Here is a 19,287-nt window from a genome sequence, read left to right as displayed (position 1 = left end):
ACAAGCTTGGGGGGGGGGGTGGAAAATGAATGTACAGTTGGCGGCTTTCAGATGAAAGAGGAAATAGTGCTGCTTCCCTCACCGAGCTCACTGCCAGCCGCACCGCACCGTGACACGCTGGGAATACTCGGTTCGAGGAGTTCGGAGAGCGGCCTGGTACAGCACTGTGGGCCTCGGGTCAGGGGGAGGAGGAGGAGGAAAGAGGGGAGAGGGGGGGGAAAAGAAAAAAAAAAAAAAAAAAAAAAAGGAAGAGAAACGTACATACACACATGGATCACGCTTATCCAAAAGCCCTCAGCAGCGCCTCGTGCTGGGCAAGAGATCCTCGCTGCTTTTTGTGCGTTCCACGCTCAGGGCGTTTTCACTTCTGTTGCAAGCTCTGAGCTGTAAAGGAGTTTCCCCTCAGCGTGGTTCGAGACATACGGGCTGGTGGAGCTGAGAACAAAACCCACGAACTTAGCCACGCTTAAAAAAAAAAGAAAAAATAATAAAGATATCAAAATCATTTGCATGAGCGGAGCACTGGATTTACTTGGACATGAGTAAGCAGCCATGAGGATGTCTCAAATAAAAGGACAAAAACCAAAAAAAAAACCACCCCGAAAAAGCCAGGCTTGCTCTTGAAACTCACTGTTCTTTTCGAAAGAAAAATGACACTCTCAACGCACAGCGAGTCCAAGAAAGGAGCAAAGTGGGAATCGGAAGTTTATTGAGACTCTGCCTAAGGTTCCAGCGGCGAGGCTACGGCAAAGGAGGAGCAGCCCCTCTACCTACAGGACAAAAAGCTCCAAGCCTCGCGCCAGGCACGTTTCCTGCGGCTGCCTTGGGACTGTCATCAGTCGTACGAAACAGGCTCGATTTGAACCTTCCACGTTATCGTTTATAAGGAGGGAAGGGAAAGATTACAGGTGGAGTTTCAGGACCGGCTCGCGTTAAAACCTTTCTCCTGACAGGCAGGGGAGCGCGGTATCCTCCCGCCCGCCGAGCAGCCCACGTTCTACATGGGGCCTGGTTGATGTCCAGAAGGCCAGGAGAAGTCTGACACGGTAGATCACCTGGGACGACAGCCAAAAAGTGGGACAGAGGTGTTAGAATCCGTATTTGGCTTGAGTCTGACGTCGGCTGAGCTTATTTTCAGACCACGTGTTTTTCAGTTCCAGTTCTCTTTCCTTCGCCTGCAGAAATCGAGAGGATTAACATCAGCGTTGCTGCTCACTGACTCGGCAGTATTGCACCCTCCTCCGCCCCTGCTGACGGGGATTACAGAGCACTTCAGCGAGAAGCCTCGTTACAGGAGTTAGCACAATTATCTTGACAGCGGCCTGAATTAATTGGGATGCACGGGCATTTCATTCACGCTGAAACTCAGCTTCTCTTGTGGGACGGTCTCGGCAGCCGCTTACTAACCGCCCGGCAGCGGTGCGGAATTAAGACAGGAAGCCGAGAGTCTCGTAACACATACGACCGCGCACGCACCGGAGCTGGGCAGGAGGGGAAGAGCGAAGCAAAGCAAAAAGCAAGCTAGAAGCTCAGCGCCACGACAGCCTCGGGGTCAAGGCGCTGCTGCCACGAGGTTGTTTGGGGCGGCGGCGGCCAGGACGCTGCCGCAGCACGGCCGCCTCCGTCCCCGTCAAGAGCCGCCGCAGGTCTCACCCGGGGCTCGGGGTGCTCTTAGTCAGGGCCAGCCCCTGGTCCCCAGCCGCTGCAAGAGCGGCTCCGCCAGCTCTGCCTCGTGCTGCCAAGCGGGAAGCCTTGGAATTCTGCCTGGATCGGCTTCCACGCCAGAGGGAGGCCACTCACCTGATGGATCAGGTACGTGATCTGGTGTTTTCTCCTTTGCTGTCCCGTGGGCTGATCTCCTTTTTTCTAGAAAGCAAAACCAGGTGAACCGTTAAGCCTTGAAAGATACTGACCCAGACAGCGAAACAAGACAAGAGCTTGCACAAAGCCATTTCAGGAAGCATTTGTTTCGTATGGAACGGCTCTGGGCAGATTCCTGAGGCTGAAGCGGTTTCTGGCTGGTCTTTACCACCTGCACCCTGGGACTGTGTTTTGAGAAGTTCTACTGGTCTCTCAAGTGGAACTATTTATACAACACACAACACAAAGGGCCCTGTCCCCCCACCCTGGTGACCGCACGGCATCTAATACAGCTCCAACTGCGGCCGAAACGGGAACGGAACCGAGGTCTCCGGACTCCCAGCCAGCACTCCTCCCTTCCTGCCCGTACCTTGCTGAAGGACTTCATGGTCTTCTCCTCTGTTAAGGATTTGGTCAGCCACTGCTGGGCTCCGCTCAGCTGATCGTCACCTTTGATATCCACAAAGTTGATCTCTTCCCTCCCTCGATTCCGCTTGCCTTGCAGACGCTTGAACTGAAAGAAGAACAGAAACAACCGGAGTTACAGACGCACGTCACGCACCGACGCTAACCTGAAACAAGGAAAGGCAGATGGGGTCTGAGCCTTAGCTCCCCGAGCACGGGACAGGCCACATCGACAAACATTTTTCCAAGCAGGACTTTTTTTCTTTAGGAGAGTTCTGCTTTGCTATAGATCCTAGTATCTTAAACTACTTAGCACGAAAGCTATAATCGCATTTTCCTACGCATTTAAACAGCATTTACTCTTGCTTTCGGTCTCGCTCAGAAGACCCTCAGACTCCTGAGTCTCTCGTTTTAAGCGCTAGGGAGGCACCTGAAGTTTCGCTGCTAACACATTCGCCTCCCATAACACAAATCCACCTCTGAAGCAAAGAGGTCCCTCGAAGAAGTGAGCACCAGACGGGCTACTGTCTTCTGCAGTACTGACCGGCTCGGCTAACGAGGCTGGCAGTTTCTAGATTAGATCAACAACGGGAAAGGGTTTTATAAAACAGGTTTTTGAGCATTTGAAATAAGTGGGGAATCCGCTGCTGCGCTAGAGGATGTACCGTGAAGGTATGTGAACGTAGCTCATCTGCACCTCAGCAAGCAACACCTTCACTCCGTGCCCCTTGTCTGCTCTCGATGCCCCGCAGGAGAACGAGACGGGGCTCGGAGGAAATAACAAACATCACCTACTTATAAAGCAAGCAAAGCCGTCTGGAGCAGTAGCCCGACAGACTGCTGGAAGGACACGGCACGTGTCCACAACACGGCGCTAGACCCCGCGGAACAACAACCCGGTCCAACTCCAACTCGGCACGAAGCACAGGCCGTGCTGGCGGGGCAAGGACTGCGGCTGCCAAGCGGGTCCTGCGTTCTTAGCAGAGCTTAAACGCAAATTCCGCAGCGGGACAGACTACAGTAAGGTGCCAACCGCTTCATCGTCTATGAAGGAAGAGTCGGTGCTCATCTCCTGCGACGGTGCCTGGGCTGGTTCCATCTCCTGGTAGTACCCGCTGCTGTAGTAATCCTGTCAGCAAAAGGAAAATCAGTTTGTCACGAGAGCAAAGCAAGATTGATCCCGGAGCAACCATACGCAGAGGCCCCGAGACGGAGACGGAGCACTGAATCGCGTACCTCGCCCCGTGAGCCGCTGCTTTTTCACCGAGAGGGATTTCACTCGGCCTCCGAGGAGCACAGCACGTTACACGTGTACCTCCTCCCAAGGCTGGCCGAAGTAGTCATTAATCACATCTCATTACTCTGGCACTACTGAAGAGTACAGGGCTTTTTTTTTTTTTTCCTCAGAGGTACTCAACAACAAATACTTTGCTGAATTACTCGAAACAACCTGGCACCAGCTCTGGCAAGCCCCGATTCTGCACCCTGACAACAACAGGGGCAGCTGCACAGGGGCATTTTAAAATGAGTGCAGCTATTAAACATTTATCCAGCAAAGAGCATCTACGTCTCTCGTGCCAGAGCAATCCTGTTGTGCTAAGTGCTCCGGATCTCTGCTCCTTGTCCCAGCTAGCTCAGACGGGTTAGATTCCCACAAGGCGCAGCCTGCTCCGGTAACTAATTCGGAGCCCCACGTCCTAGACGCCTTTTCAGAGCGGCACCGTCAAGCTTCACCTCGCAGTCAGTGAACCCACCTGATAATATGCACCGGCCTCGCCGTAGGCAGGGAACTGGCTGTACGGTTGGCTGCCGTAGTCTTCTCCGGGTTTAGGCGCCCAGCTGTGCTGAGAACCGCTGGAACCTGCGCCCGTCTTGAACTCCAGAGGGGCATTAGCAGCAGCGTCCTGGAATTGGGGCTCTGTCTCTGTCCCGGGTGGTGGGTCCTCCGACACCAGCGTGCCGGAGTACATGTACGTCTCGGCATTCACGACGCTGGGCTCGCTCCTGTCAGACAAGGAGAAGTAGTTCTCCGGCTCGACCTCTTCATCGCTGTCGTCCTCTTCCTGCGTGATCTGCTTGGTTACCTGGAGGGCAGCGCTCTTCGCAGCGGCTTTGATGGCAGACGGTGAAGGAGTTGTGGGCACCGCTGGCTTGGACAGAGGTTTTGTTTTGGAAGAAGAGGTCGGGGCCTTAGCGGGCTTTGAGTCGGAGGCGTTTTCTCCCGCTTTCCTTGAGAAAGCGTAGGGCAAAAGTAACCGATTGGTCTCTTTCACTGTCAAATTTTTGGGTTGAGGAAGCAAAGCGGACAAGCCAGAGCCCTCGCCGCGTCCCTGGATGAGTTTCAGGCAGGGCAAATGGTTCACAGAAATAAGAGAAATGAGTGAGACTATTTCGTTTTCCTGACTCCCTGCCAATTATCTCCTCCAATTCTAACAACATTAATGGGTTTCCCATTGCTCAGCACAATCGTTCGCTACTTCGAACACGCTGCAGGGCTTTCTTGCGCAAAAGGCCAGCGGGACTTTTAAGGGAAAGGTGGTACTTGCAAATATCTGCCCACTTCCCAAATTAATGCCTACTTTCCTGAGATTTAAATTGATGGCATTGCCCCCAAAAAAGGGACTTGACACCCTAGGGGATTTCAGGAATTTTATACACTAAAAGCCACGCGCTAATCCAGAGTGGCTGATTTACACTAGTGGAAGCCCAAGATCTGTCACAGTCAAACGCTTCTTTCCTGTGAAACTTATTTAATTGAATATCCTAGGTATTTACCTGAAGAGTATTTTTCTTCTTTGCCGGTTCATCTTCCTCTGAATCTGACTGAGAAAGAAAAACAGAGCTTAGCGCAACTTGAGATATTAAAAGAAAAAAGCCCACCCACGATGCAATTTATCAATTTTCAGTTTGAACCAGCCAAAGAATCAGGGTAACGCGGATCTGGCTTTATAATCTGCCAAGAGCCGAGCCGAAAAGCAACAGCGGGATGCGGTCAAGCTCTTTTTCACAGTCTGGCTGATGCATCTATGTCAGGGCAAAGAGAGATAAAAGCCTGCCCTGGTTACTACTACGAGAGATAAATAAACTGTCCACAGCGAGAGCAGGACCGCAGCACTCGCCGCTGTATTTGGAGATAGATGGGTCTGCCGCGGTCCGGGCAGAGGCAGAAAAATAAGCTGTATTCTGCTGTAAAACCCGCAGCTTTGCAAACAAGTCAGCATCGCCTCTTAAAAATCTCGTACGAGCAATCCATCCACGGCCAAACAATAATCTCCCACTTGAGCTCATTTATGCAACTTATGGAACCAAAAAAAAAAAAAAAAAGAAAAAGATTCGCTAACCCAAAATTCCAAGTTTTCAAGGCGGCTTTTTAACGCTGCTCTAAAGCAGAGTGGGTGGGCAGAGAAACTCAGCTTCTACATATTTGGCTCCTGCCAGAAATTAGCACTTAGAGAGTGCCAACGGCTCAAGCTTTTTTTTTTTTTTTTTTTAATAAGTCACAGGAAAATAAACCTAAAGCAAGACAAAGAACACAAGCTGCACAGCGTAAGGTCAGCGCTCTCTTTCAAAGTAACAGACCACATTACATTGACGGAGGGGAAGCACAAAACCACACAAAGCAAGGGTGCAAAAAATCCACTGCGGGGATTAACGGGGAATTGTTCACAATAACGTTGGAGTTGCTAAATATCCATTTAAAACTTGAATGGTCGTCTCTGGCATCAGAAAAGGCCCTTAACATCTTTATCGGTTTATAGCTTTGCAGAGCACTTTAAAGAGATTACAGGAAACAAGGTCTTCTGCCAGTTTACTGCCTAAATTATAAAACAGGACAAAGACAAAGAACATGCATAAATAAAGGCAAGTCAAGAGTTGCCATAAAATCCGCGTGTTGCATTTGGGAGAGAAGAGATAAAGCAGATTGCCCAGGAGCCTCTCCACAGGTGCAAACAAAAGGGACGGGAGGTATTTTAAGGAGAAAGAGGGAACAAGCGAGGACATCAGCCACAGGCCAAGGGACTTCCAGGAAGCCCGAACGGGTTTTAAGGTACTTTTTCTCCCTTCAACGTTCATTCACTCGCTTGACACTGATGACCGGCAGTATTTCTGTTCAAAGCCAATAGACTGGAACGTAGAGGGGGAGATAAAGGGGAGGAACAAATCTCCTTTCGTTTGAGCTTATTTCAGTAACTGTACAACCAGCAAAGAAGCGAAGAGCCCTAACGCTCGCTTTATTATGAAGCGCCTGTTCCAAAGCGCCGCAAGAAAGCGAGTAAGCAGAAAGTGGGTACGAGAGAATGGGATATCCCTCATCCCTTTGCCTAAAAGGGGAAGCCGTGCGTCCCACCGCCTGGCGCACCTCTGCCGCGTTCGGGAGCCGTGGCACGAGGAGCTCTGGCATTTGCCAAACTGGGCTGGTTATCGGCGAGCAGCAGAGCGTGGTTCAGGGACGGCCGGGAAGCCCACCTCCTCTCACCCGCTCTCCCCATGCCCCCGCAGACTGCTCTTCCAGCAAAGCGAGATGCGTTGACTTCGTTTCAGCTGCCCCAGGCCCAAGATGCTGGCAGACCACTATTAATTGACGCTGTTTATAAACCTATACAGTCAAACCTCTTCCTCGAGCTACCTGTCCCCATGGAAATGACCCTAAGCTTCGCAGTTCAGCTCTTCCTACAGCCAGAGGCACTCATGTCTCACCAAAACCAGCGACCGAGGCCAGACACGACCGCAGCCACGCGACCGTCACCTCCACGCTACGACAGTGCCGTCCCAGAGTGAATGAGCAGAGGGGAGAGAAGGAAAGCTGATCAATAGGGACATCCAGGAAAAAAAAAAAGGGGAGGGCAGGGACCTGCCCTTCCCTGCTCTCGCCACGGGGCTGTCTGGATTCAGTGCCCAGGAGCCCTGTAAGGCACAGGCCACTGGAAACACGAAAAAGCACAAGCTAAGAGGGAAATGACTACCTAAAGGTCTGGAGGACGCCCGAAACCTTTAGATAAATAAGTCGACAGGAAAATCTATCAATTGCACAGCAAACAAAAGAAGAGACTTTTTTTGGGATGCTCCCACGCAAGGCCATACAGCTCCACATCATCAACTCGTTAACTTCAGTAATAAATAAGGGTGCAGATAATCTGGGTTTTGCTGTATTATGATTATAAATAAGGTTTCTGTATCAGTTTAATTCTGCAAAGCGCTTTAGGATTAGGGCTGGCAGCCGGGACAAATCTCCCCGTAGACGCCACAACAATAGGGTTTGGTATCTTGCTACATTACGATGGCAGAGAGCGAGGCAAGAGACGCTGTGCTTTATGGGCAAACAAATCCACGGGGGGATTGCTTCGGGGAGAGGATTTCACGCACGAAGGCGCTCCTTCTCGGGAGGGCTTGAGCGGGGGGCCCCCCCCGGCAGAGCTGGTGGTTTGTTTCATACTCACATCTCCCTTCTGCAACTCGGGCACCGTGATCCGCACCGGCTCCGTCCTCTTCTTTGGCTTGGGGAGGCTCAAATCCACCCCAGCCCCGGGCAGAGCAGCAGAGGCCGAGACAGGAGGGGGCAGGTTGAGGGTAGAGGCAGCGGTCGTGGTGGCAGCGTTCCTCGGGGGAGGCAGGAGGAGCCCCCCCAGCCTGGGCTGCTCCCCGCTCCCGTTGCCGCTGGCGGACGGTTCGGGCAGGCTGACGGCCGAGGCCTGGGCCGGGCTCATGCCCGGCGGAGGGGTGCTGAAGCCCCTCATGCCAGGCGGGGGGCCCATAAGGAAAGGAGGGGGCGGCCCGCCGTGGGGCGGCGGCAGCAGGGGGAAGCCGCTGCCCAGCGGCTGGTGAGGCGGGGGCAGCGGGGGCATCACGGGGCCTTTGGGAGGAGGCAAGGTGGCAAAGAGCCCCCGGGCCGAGGGCTGCTGGGCTGCGGCAGGAGGAGGAGCGGCGGCTTCTTCCTCCTCGCCCGCGGCCTCCTCCGCATCGCTCTCCTCTTCGCTGCTGGCATAGGCCACCAGGGACATGGCCCTCCGAGGAGGGCGGCCCTCCGCGGGCAGGAGCCGCTACGCGAGGCCGAGGATCCGCCCTCCCGGCTAGGCCGCGCCGCCGCCGCGCCTTCAGCGACCGTAGCGGGGAGGAAGGGGAGGGTGGGGGCGAGGCTAAGCCGCCATGGCGGCCCCACCCCCGCGCAGCGGCGGAGCCGCGGGCTCGGTGAGGCGGCGAGGCGGCCCAGCGCCCGGCTCCGCGCCCGGCGCGCCGCGCTCCCAGATAATGGCTGCCGGCAGCGCCCCCCCAACTCCCCGCGCCTCTAGCGCCGCCGGACTACAACTCCCGGCGTGCCCCGCGCGCCTCCCCACGCCCACCTCCCAACGCGCCCCGCCCCGCGGCACCACGGGAAATGTAGTCTGCGCGGCCGCCCGGCGGGACCACCGCTCCCGGCGTGCCCCAGGAGCCGGGGGACGCGGGGCGGGGCGGAGGGGAACGGGACCTGACATGGCGGGGGAGCGGGGGCGGGAAGGCCCTGGGGAGCCGGGACGGGGTGGGGAGGTGCTAGGGGCAAGGCCAGGCCTGGCTCAGTCAAGCCCGGCCAGGTCAGGCCTAGTCGGGTCAGACCAGGCCTAGTCAGGCCCAGCCAGGCCCGGAGGTAAAGTGCAGCCTAGCCCGGCTGGAGGCCGCGAGGGGCCCGGGCCTCCCCAAAAGCTTCCCGAGGAGGCCAAGGAGCCCTGGGCTGAGGAGGGGCTGGCTCAGTGCCGCCTGCTCTGAGTGATGGCTGCGGGGCGTGGGGGCAGCTGGAGGCGGCCTGCCCGACCCCCCCTCTGCAGGGGAGAGCCGGGGGGGAAAGGCTTCCAAGCAAGGGGAGGGGGACACGGGACACGGCCCAGCGGGCCTCCCCCAGGCTTCGTGGGGCCTCGCTGGGGCCTGCTCTCAGTTCCCGCCTGCCTCCACGGGTGGAGGCCCAAGGTCCCCCCCGGGGGGTTCCTCGCCCTGCCGGGGTGTGATGGGTCCGGCTGCCCTCCCTAGGCCGCCCGCCCCGGACTACAGCTCCCGGCGCTCCCCGCCGCCCTCCCCCGGGCCGTTTCCCCGCCCTGCTCGCCAGGTCGCCTAGTTAATCGCCAAACCGAACCGCGGAGCGGGGGACTACAGCTCCCGGCGTGCCCGGAGAGGCCGGCGGGTCCCCCGGCGCCGGGTTGCTGTGTCACTGCAGGGGGACAGAGCGACGCGGGGGTGGCCAGCTCTCTGCCTGCTAGCTGGTTCCCTGCCTGCCTGTTCTTCCCTGCCTGTTTAATATTAAGGCAGGAGCTGTGCCTAGGCAGTGCTGTGAGTCGTGGTGGAAGGCTTTGCCGGAGCAGGGTGGAGATGGGAGTTCTCTCTTTGTCGCAGCAGGGGCCCTGGCCAGGGCTCCCTCGCAGCCGGTTTATTCCTTTAGCGCTTCAGTGACTTTAGGTTTGACTCCAGTGACCTCCTTCTGGTTTGTTCTGGCCTTAATAAGGAGAGAGTTGGGCTCTGAATTTGGGTCCCCCAACGCAAAGCCCGAGGAAGTAATTTGCCAAGCTGCTGCGAAGTACTAGCATAAGTAATTAAAGCAAAATCAAGATAAATGAGAAGCGTGTCCTGTGATGTGAGCCCTTGATCGTTTCGAACGGTGTGAAACCCAACTGACGTGCCCTGTCCCACCCCTCCTGCCCTGTTCTGAAGCGCTGATGAGTATTAAAAATAGGCATCGAGGCCTCTGGGAGCGAGAGGGAAGGGTGAACGCGGGTTTCAGTAGCTGTGACACTTACAGGTACATTTTTTTTCCCCACTCTTTACACAGCCGAGACCCGTAAGAGTGAAGCCGAGCGATGCCGGCACAAGGACGCTGAGGAGGAGGAGGAGGCTGTTCCTGCGGCCGCGGGGCCGGTTTGGCTCGCAGAAGGTCCTGTCTGCGTCAGCCTTTCTTTGTGGCAGCGCAGAAACCCTGGGACTGTAGGTTCCCCGTCCGCCGCGAACGGCGAGCCGTTGTCTCGGCTGTGGCACGTGCCTGCGGTGACTTGTAGAGCGAGCCTCTTGTCGAGAGGGCCTGAACCCCAAAGGGTGTCACGGAGGTGTTTAAGCCCCTTTCCTTTACAACTTTGCCCACCCGCTCTCCAAATCTAAAGGAAACCAAAACGGAGAACCGGCACGGTATGACGGAGACGGGGACTTTTTGTGGATCAGGGCCCCGGTGCCGTCACTTCCCCAGCAAAGCACCCCTTGGGCTGAAATCCTGGGGATGTGTTGGGATCTCCCTGGGTTTTTTTTTTTATTTTTTTTTTTCAGTCCTAAGTGTCCGGGTCCATTCGAAAGGAAAACCGGTGAGTCCTTGAGGAGCACCGAGTAAGCAGGTTAAACCGCTCAAAGCGTCGATGCGAGGCAGTCCTCGTCCTCTGCGGAGGAAAATCAACAATAACCCTGGCAGAGACAGGAGGAACCAAGTGGAAACAAGGTCCTGCTCTCGCTGCGCGGAAGGAGGGAGCAATCTTTGTTTCCCTCGCCCTTTGTCCGTCTTTTCTGTTTAAGCTAGAGATTCCTTGGGCCTGGCTTTCACCCCTGGGCAGCAGGAGTCCTGCTTTCAGCTGTGACCTCTCTGATTATTTATTTGTCTTACTTTGTGGCTCGTTAGGAGAAATTAAGCCAAGGAAAGCACACAGGGGATGGAAGGAAAAGAGTCCAGCCCAGGAACCCCGACTGTCGGGTCACGATGGAGGTTCTGGTCTTGCAAATGGCTTAATCTGCGCTTAATTTAATCACAGGTGTTTGGTTGGGCCAGGCCTACAGCCTGTGGCGGCCGGGAGGACCCAGCCTCGCCTGGCACGACGTCCCCGCTGGCGTCCGAGCCCCCGTCACCCTGAGAAGGAAATCCCCGGCACCCGGAGCTTCGCCGGTTTTAGTCTGAAGCTGGGGACACGTTTAGTAGCAGCACTGGGGGCGGAAGGAGACCAAGGTGACGACTTACTCATCTGGTGACTTAGTCACCCCCTTAACCCCGGTGCCGAGCCTGGCCGGGCGGCCCCAGCCTCCTCCCCAGGCACGCAAAGATTTTCCTATGCGCTTAATTTTGCGTGCTGTGAGTAATCCCGGTACCTCCGGCCCGGGCTCCGCCGAACAGGGTATTTCTGAAGAAGAATGCGTTGCCTGTTCTGCTTTAGGTGAAGGGGGGAGCGCGCCCGAGGCGGCCCGCTGCTTGGGCACGGAACGCTCCCAGTTGTTTTTTCTTTCTTTTTAAAAGGCTGGCCTCCCTCTCCTACAACATATCCAGCTGCAGCCGGGATGTGGAATTTTGGGGATGCCAATACACTGGTTTTATACGGGTTTGACACTGGTTTTATACGGGTTTGGCACCGGTTTTATACGGGTTTGGCACTGGTTTTATATGGGTTTGACACTGGACCCCTCCATTTCCAGGGTCGCAGTAGCCGGGCGTCCCTCCGATGTCATGCCGGGGTGGCCGTGTCGGGCTGTGTCCCTTTTCCTCGTGACACATCCACGATTGTTCACCAAAATGGAGCTTGGAGGCCTCCCCAGAGCCCCGAAGCCACCTGCAGCTGGATTCATTTTTATTATTATTTATTTTATAATTATTTATTATTAATTGGGGTTGGGGTTTGGTTGTTTTGTTTTGTTTTGTTTCCCCCCCCCCCCCCCCGCACCACGGCAAGCCTCCCTCCCTCCCTCCTTCCAGCCGACTATTTCACAGCGAGCCCAGCCCGGTCGGGGAACCCTTTTCTCCCCGATCACCCGTGGGTGGCTGGCTGGGTGCGTGGGTGGCTGGGTGTGCGTGCGTGTGCAAGGCAGCGCTGCCGAGCCTCCGAGCGCATCCACCGGGAGGAGGAGGAGGAGGAGGAGGAGGAGGAAGGGGGGGGGGGGTGAGGGGGTGGGGGGGGTGGCGGAGGGAGGGAGCAATTGAATTTCAAACACAAACAACCGCATGGGGCACGGACCCTCCGCCGCCGCGCCGCGCCGCTCCTAGCACCGCGGGCCGGGGCCGCCGCCGCCCCCCGCCCCGGGCTCTCCGCCGGGCCCGCCGCGCTGGGGGGCAGGAGAAGCCGCTCCTTCCCCTCCTCTTCCCCCCCCCCTTTATTATTATTATTATTATTATTATTATTTTTCTTTTTTCTTTCCTAATCCCTGCCTCGCCGGGTTTTGCTTCCCAAACTTCATCCTTAAACAAACCCCCCCCCCCCCCCCTTTCCCCTGCCCGCCCCCCCCCCCCCTCCCCTCCGTTCCCGGGAGGAGCCGCCAGCAAAGATGTCCCGGTCCAACCGGCAGAAGGAATACAAATGCGGGGACCTGGTCTTTGCCAAGATGAAGGGCTACCCGCACTGGCCTGCCCGGGTAAGGAACCGGGGAAGGACGGGGAATGGGAGGCCATGGGACCCACCGGTTCCCCCCCCCACTACCACCACCCACCCCCGGGTGCTCCCCGTTGCATAACGCGGGCGGCCGCACGCCGCAGCCGGTGTCCCGGGGCCGGGCTGCAGCGGAGCCGGGGCGGGGGGGGGGGGCCGCACCGGGGTCAGGCTTCCCCGGTGCAACGGCGAAGGGGGGGGGGGGGGAAGGCTGCCGGTTTTCGGCTGGATTCAACTTTACCGGCACCTTATGTAAGGCCGGGCCCGGGCCCCGCTCCCCGGGGTGGAAAAGTTGGGGGTTATTCGTTACCGGGGGGGGGGGGGGGGGAGGGTCGGGGAAGCGCTTTCTGGTTATTTTGTTGGGTTTTGGGGGGGTTTAATGTATTCGAAACAACGTCCCGGGCTCCCCCCGGGCCCCTTTTGTGCTATTTATTCATTTCCCTCCCGGGGGAAGGGGGGGGGAAGGAGACAGGTGTGGGGGGGGTCACGGGTGGGAGACCGCGTGGCTTTTGCCACCGCGTGGGAGTGGGGAGTCCGTCCGTCCGTGTGTCCCCCTCCCGGGTTTCTCCTGCTCGTTTCGGTCCCCGCCGCAGGACCCACGGGGTGGGATGAGCCCCCCCCCCTCCCGCCATGCCGAGGGATGAAGCCGTGACCTGGGCCGCATCCTGCACCGGAGCACGAGGCCGGCGCCAGCCCGCCCCTCCTCCCCGGTGTGAACCCCCCCCCCCCCGGCATCGCCCAGTGGGTCTGGGGGGGTGGTGGTGTGTGTCCTGTTCCCGCGTGGGGTTACACCACAGCCCCCCCCCCAATGCTCTGGCTCCCCGCTCCATCGGGGCACCGGCAGCGGGACCCCCACGAGGTGTCGGGGAGGCGGCACGTCGCTCCCGCTCCGTGGACTTGCTGCTCCGCTTCACCGATGATTTAGGGGAGACTGGGGGGGGGGGGGGGGCTTAGCCAAACGCCCCCCCCCCTCCTGGCTTTGCCAGCAGGTCCCCAAGCGTGTCCCCCAGGTCCGCGTGGCCTTACCTCTCGCTGGGGCCGCGGGTGCCAAATAGGTGCCAGCGCTCGCCGGGAGTTTGGCTTTGAAAAATCAATATAATTACTGAGGACTTAGGACAGAGGTGGGGGGGGGACGGACACACACACGCGGGGAAGGGTGGGGGCGTCGAGGTGGGGTGCCGGACCCAGTGGGTGCTGGACCCGGCGTGTGCCGGACCCGCCGCCTCTGCCCGGCTTGGTCACACCGGAGCAGCAGTCCTGGGCACCGAGCAGATGCGGGGGGGTCCCTGAGCATCTGGTGTGTGTGTGGGGGGGGGGTTCAGTACCGTGAGCCTGGCCCCCTCCCCCGGATAAAGCCGAGATGGCCGAGAGCCATCGGGGCCTGATCCTTCCCCGGGCAGGCCGGGTGGCCGAGCGGCGGCTCGGCCGGGTGGCTGCGGGGAAGCTCTGGCTACAGAACACATCGCTGGTTATTTTTAAGCGGTTGATGATGCAGTTTAAAATTTCCTTGGAGTGTTTCCCCCCCCCCCCACCGCCACCCCCCCTCCCCACCTCGCCCGGCCTTGCTGCAAAGAGAGCTGGGCCGCCTTGCAAACCCCAAATTAAACCGAAACGGGGAGGAATCGCGCAGCAGGCTTTAAAGGCCGAGGATCTTTCCCCCCCCCCGCTCTCCCCCCCCCCTCATCCCCTCCTCCTTCCCCTCCTCGGGTTTGAATAACTTTTGTTTGGTTTGTAGGGTTCTGGCGGGGAGGCCGGGGAGGGGGTGGGGAGGCGTTCGGATTTGGCACTGGCCTCCCAACGCGCATTTGAAAGCGGCTTTGCGAGGAGGAGCCAGAGGGATCCCTGGGAGCCCGGCGCCTGCTTCCACCACCGCTTCCCTTTGCGGGGAGGGGGGAGCACGATGCTCCCCTTAGCCCCCCCCCCCCAACACCGACCTGCTGCTTCCTCCTCCTTTACCCATCCCATCCCGGTGGGGTTTGACCCCGGTTCTCAAAAAGCCCCCCCTCAGATGGGTGCCCCCCCCCCCCCCCCCCGCCCTGCACCCCATCGCTCCGGGGTTGGGGGGGGGGGGGAGGCGGGGGGGTGAAGCCAGGTCGGGGCTCGCGCAGCCTCGTGCCGGGCTGAGCTCCCGGAGACTAAATTAGCGCCTGCGTACGTTGCGCGGGGCCAGGCCCGCTCGGGTTTCACGCCGTGCTCGGCTCCCGGCAGCCCGTTTCACCGCCACCATCATGGCAGGAACGTTTCGGGGCCGCTCGGGCAGACGGGGAACAGGTTTTTTTTATTCCCCCCCCCACCACCACCTCCAAAAACAGCGGGAGGTCGGGGCAGGCTGCCCTCCCTGCGCCCGAGGGGATGCCGGGTTGAACGGAGGGGGTTTTGGGGTGCTGCTCTGGAGAAGGGGCCGAGCCCCCCTGTCGTCCCTCCGGTGATGAACCCCGTCGCGGGCTGGGGTGAAGCAGGCAGGGTTTGCCCGTGACTAATCGGGCGCCGTGATGAAACATTACCCGGCCGCGCGGGGCGTTCGCTGGGATATTTGTTTCCGACCAGGTGTGGCTGGAGCAGAAAGAAACGGCGAGGGAAGAAATGGAGGGGGGAAAAGCCGGAGGCACCGCGGGGAGGTGGGGGTTATTCCCCTGGCCCATGCTCTGGAGATGGTGCCTGGCACCGTCCCCCGACGCCGGCAGCTCAGCCCCCCCGCCCCCAGTGGAAACCTCTCCCCACGAGGGGCAGCACCAAATAGAGGGGAAACTGAGGCACGAAAGCAGGGAGATGAGTCGCCAGCACCCAGAGTGGGGGCCCTGCCTTCCCGCACACAAAGCCATCCTCTTCCCTTCGCCCTGTCTCCGTGGGGTCCTCACCACCCGGACCCTCGCCATCGCCGGCCCATCGGTGCTTCCCTGCTGCCGCGACTGGATCCACAGTCCTTCTTCCTTACAGCCCACCAGGACGGTGTGGGAGCGTGGCAGGGACCGGTGCACCAGCCCAGGGGCCAGCACCGCGCTGGGGGTCCCGGCACTGCTGCCATCCCCCTCCCTGAGCATCTCCTGTTCCCGTCACCGGGCATTCGGCAGGGGCAGAGGCGGAGGGCTCCTCGCTGCCGGCCTGGAGCCGGCCGGCCGTACGCTTTGCCACCATTTGGAGAAGAAACCGGGTAGTTTGCTGCCGGCGGCGGGGGCCAGGGCTGCCGGGTGTTGGGAGAAGCCCACCGGCACAGGGCTCTGCCCCGGCGTCGTGCCACCGAAGCCAGGTGAGCTCGGTGCCTGGCCCGGGCGCTGGCACGGAGCCGCAGCGATGTCCCCTGGGCTGGGGACAGCCCTGGGTGGGTGCACGGCTGTGGCCGTGGGGCTCAGGGATCCCCCCCCCCCCCATGCTTTTTCAGCCGTGTGTGACCCACGTGAATTAATTCCATTAATTCCCCTTTCCTGACAGCCGACTCCTGATTGCCAGCCTTCATCCAGCAGTGGGGAAACTGAGGCAGGGGGTGGGTTACTCCCAGCACCCCACTGCTGTCGGGGGGGGGGGGTGTCCCCCAGGCCCGACGCAGAGCGGGCTGCTTCCCAGCCTTGCTCCGCTCGCGTTCCGAGGACCGGACCGGTTGCAAAGGTCAAGCGCAGAGGTTGGGGACAGAGTCCACGCCGGGGTACGTGCCCGTCCCTCCCCTGCCACGCTCCAGAGCTTTCCCTCCCGGGGGGGGCCTGTCCCAGCCTCTTGTTTTCAGACCCCCCCACAGCGCCGTGGTCCGCAGGTCCCCGGGCAAGGACGGGCTGGTGACACCGGTGCCGTTTGCAAGAGCTAGCGGGGGAACGGCGACGGGCACGCGTGTACTTTAACCCGGCACCGCAGCCCTTTAACCGTTCCCCCCCCCCCCCAGCTTTGCCACCTCTCCAGCGAGCGACAGGGATGGACAAACAGACGTCGGACAAACAGATGGCGGTGCCTCGAGCCCCGGGTGACCTTCACGGGGCAGTTTGGCAGCCGGGTGGGCCGCAAGCCCCTCGCTTTGGGGGGTTCCAAACAGCCCTAGCCCTCCGGCGAGAGCGAAGCCCTCGGGGCCGGCACGCTTTGGGGTGTGCCCCCCCCATGGGGGTTTCGGAAGGGTTCCCAGCTCCGGCGCCTGCCTGCGCTATCGGCGTCCCCACCGGGGTATCTCACCCGCCTCGCCGTATCTCCCCGTGCCCCGGCTTCCCCACCTGCCCCTGCAGATAGCGATGCCGCATCCTTTTCTCCGGGGACGGGAGGTTTGGGTGGAGAAGGGGCAGATAAGGGGCTGTCGCTCGCGGGGACGGGCAGGGCGGCGGATCCCGGCTGCCACGCGGATCGGCCATGGGGGAGACGTGAGCTTTCCCCAGCGCCGGGCCCACCGCTGCCCGTCCCTCGAGCCGTGCCGCGACCTTGGCCAAGGACGGTTCCTGGCGTGGGGATGGGGACGGGCAGCGGTGGGCTCGGGGACCGCGGTGCCATGGGGGCAGCCGTCCCCGTCCCCCGCTGCCCTCGACGCCGCGTGCGCTGCCTTTCCTCGGGGAGGCGGTTTTGAAACTAGTTGGGGGAATGGCACGGCCGGGGAGGAGGGGGGGGGTCTCCACGGGGGTCCCGGCACCACGAGGGGCTTGGGGGGCCACGTCCTCACCCGGGGGTGCTCCGGGGCTGGCAGGACCTTTGCCGCATCATCCCGGGAGCGACCTGCGGAAACGTGGCCTGCAGAGAAGCATCCCCATGGCAGGGCCGGGCTGGCCGGCCGTCCCTCTGACTCATATTTTCTCCTCCGCCCCATCGGTGCCGCGCGGGGATGGAGCCGCTGCTCCCGGCTGTCGCGGTGGTGCCGAGCGAGCGCCGGGGGCTGCAGGTGGGCAGGGGTCCCGCCGGGGCGTGGTGGCCGGTGCGAGGGCGAGACTGAGCTTTGCACTGCCGGGGACCATCTCCGTTCGCCCCATCCCTGCTCCTGAAATGCTTCCGTGCAGCCGGGGGTGCCGGACCGGGGGGAGCGGGGGGCTTCGGGGCAGGACGGCGGCGCCGGGAGCCCCGGGGTGCTGGGTGGAGGCACGTCACCGATCCCAAAATGCACCCTGGATCCGGGAAGATGGATGCAGGAGAAGGGCCCGGATGCCCTGAACCACATTTGGGCGGCAGGGATGGCATGGAGGCGCATCCCGCCCCGGTCCAGCTCCAGCTCTCCGGGAGCGGGGACCATGCACATGACATCTCACCGACTGCCCACCGTGTCCCGCTGCCGGCACGGAGCCCCTTGCCGGCATCCCATCCCACCCGGCTGCCCCTGGGGCCGTGCCGGCATTGCCACCCGGCACAATGGCACGTGTTAGTTCCTGGATGTCAGGGAATGAAGCTGCACGGTATTCCCAGCTCCGGGAATGAAACCGGGAGAAACCCTTGGCCAGGTTGGCCCTCGAGCATCGCATTTGAGATGGGTTGGTGACATGCCGGGAGGAAGGGGGGCAAAAAAACCCCGGTAGCAGCCCTGCTGCCGGCACCCCGGCTCCGCGCTGGCCCGGCCGGCTGGGGAAACTGAGGCTTGGCGAGCCGGGGGGGGGGTGGCAGTGACTTAGCAAAGGTCGTGGCGTGAGTCAGCAGCGCGCTGGGAACGGGACCCAGCACCCCGGCTGCCGGCGTTGGCACCTTCCTGCCCGGTGACGTGCTGGCACTCACGCCGAGACCCCCGCCCGCATCCTCCCTCGGCTCCTTCCGCCTCCCTTTGAGGCTTTCTTGGGGAATTTATGGCTGCGCTCCTGGCGTTGGCTGCAGCGGGGGGGTGGGGGGGTGGTGGTGGTGTTATTTTTAGACGCTATAAAAAGCAGCCGGAGTCGCTTTCGCTCTATTCCCGCTTGGCGCCTCGGGAATATTCCCGCTCGGTGAAACGGCACCTGCCGGCGGGGTCGGCGCCGGTTCCTCGCGGACCCCTGTGGTCCTCGCCGTGCCGTCCCCGCGGCCGGTGACCCCGTTTTGGCACGGAGCGGGGGGGGGGGGGGATGGTCCCAGCAGCAGGACGGCGTCACCGGGTACCCCGACACCTCCTGACTTTTCCCCTCCACATCCCAACCCAGGGCTGGAGGCGATGCCTCTGGCTTCACCGGCGCCACCGGCACGCCTCTCGCGTGAATTTGCTGAGCTAAATATGTCTGAGCCGGTCTAGACAAGAGCTTACGGCGGCTGCTCCTCGGCCGTCCCCACGGGGTGGGAGAAGGGGAGCCCACACTGACCCGGCACCGGTGGGCACGGCCGCTTGTTGTATTAACCGCTGTTCTTGCCCACGGCGTCGCTTGGCCGGTGGGTAAATTCCCGAGGAAGAATGTTTTCCTCCTTCCCCGGGCTGCGTCCGTCGGTCAGACGCGGCGTGCGGGACATCCGTACCGCAGCCGGTGGGTGACGTCCCGGTGTTGGGGGCGGGGGGGGGAGCCGGGGCTCTGCCCTCCCCGATTTTCTCACCCCGTTCTTTGTGTCGCACAGATTGACGAGATGCCGGAAGCTGCAGTAAAATCCTCCTCCAATAAATACCAAGTCTTCTTCTTTGGGACCCACGAAACGTGAGTGGGGGCCCGGCGCGCGCGGGAGACGGGGCCGAGCCGGGGGGCACTGACTGATCGACCCCTCCGTGGGGCTGCGCTGCCGACGACCCCGGGGGTTTTGGGGAGAGGTGAGACCCCCCCCTCTGGCTGCCATCCCTCAC

The 19,287-nt window shown here is 60.5% G+C and overlaps 1 protein-coding gene across 3 annotated transcripts; it reads right to left on the bottom strand.

Moving 5' to 3' along the window:
- Positions 1-237: 237 nt before the first annotated feature.
- Positions 238-8,430, bottom strand: PRCC (proline rich mitotic checkpoint control factor). Of its 3 annotated transcripts, none has more exons than XM_050912252.1 (8): positions 7,704-8,430; positions 5,041-5,088; positions 4,020-4,595; positions 3,299-3,394; positions 2,231-2,374; positions 1,801-1,866; positions 1,056-1,175; positions 238-465 (listed from the first exon to the last, which is right to left on the bottom strand). In XM_050912252.1, exons 1-7 carry the CDS (start codon positions 8,262-8,264, stop codon positions 1,089-1,091), a joined length of 1,578 nt encoding a protein of 525 aa, XP_050768209.1. In that variant the 5' UTR covers positions 8,265-8,430; the 3' UTR covers positions 238-465; positions 1,056-1,088. The 3 variants fall into 3 exon arrangements, with proteins under 3 accessions (XP_050768209.1, XP_050768210.1, XP_050768208.1); XM_050912253.1 differs by having other exon boundaries at positions 238-435; XM_050912251.1 differs by lacking the exon at positions 238-465 and having other exon boundaries at positions 675-1,175.
- Positions 8,431-19,287: the final 10,857 nt, after the last annotated feature.

The sequence above is a fragment of the Gymnogyps californianus genome, chromosome 29 (assembly GCF_018139145.2).
Source record: "Gymnogyps californianus isolate 813 chromosome 29, ASM1813914v2, whole genome shotgun sequence".
In the NCBI taxonomy this organism is placed as follows: Eukaryota; Metazoa; Chordata; class Aves; order Accipitriformes; family Cathartidae; genus Gymnogyps; species Gymnogyps californianus.
The sequence above is the reverse complement of the archived record's forward strand: the minus strand, read 5'-3'. Positions and strand labels throughout refer to the sequence as shown.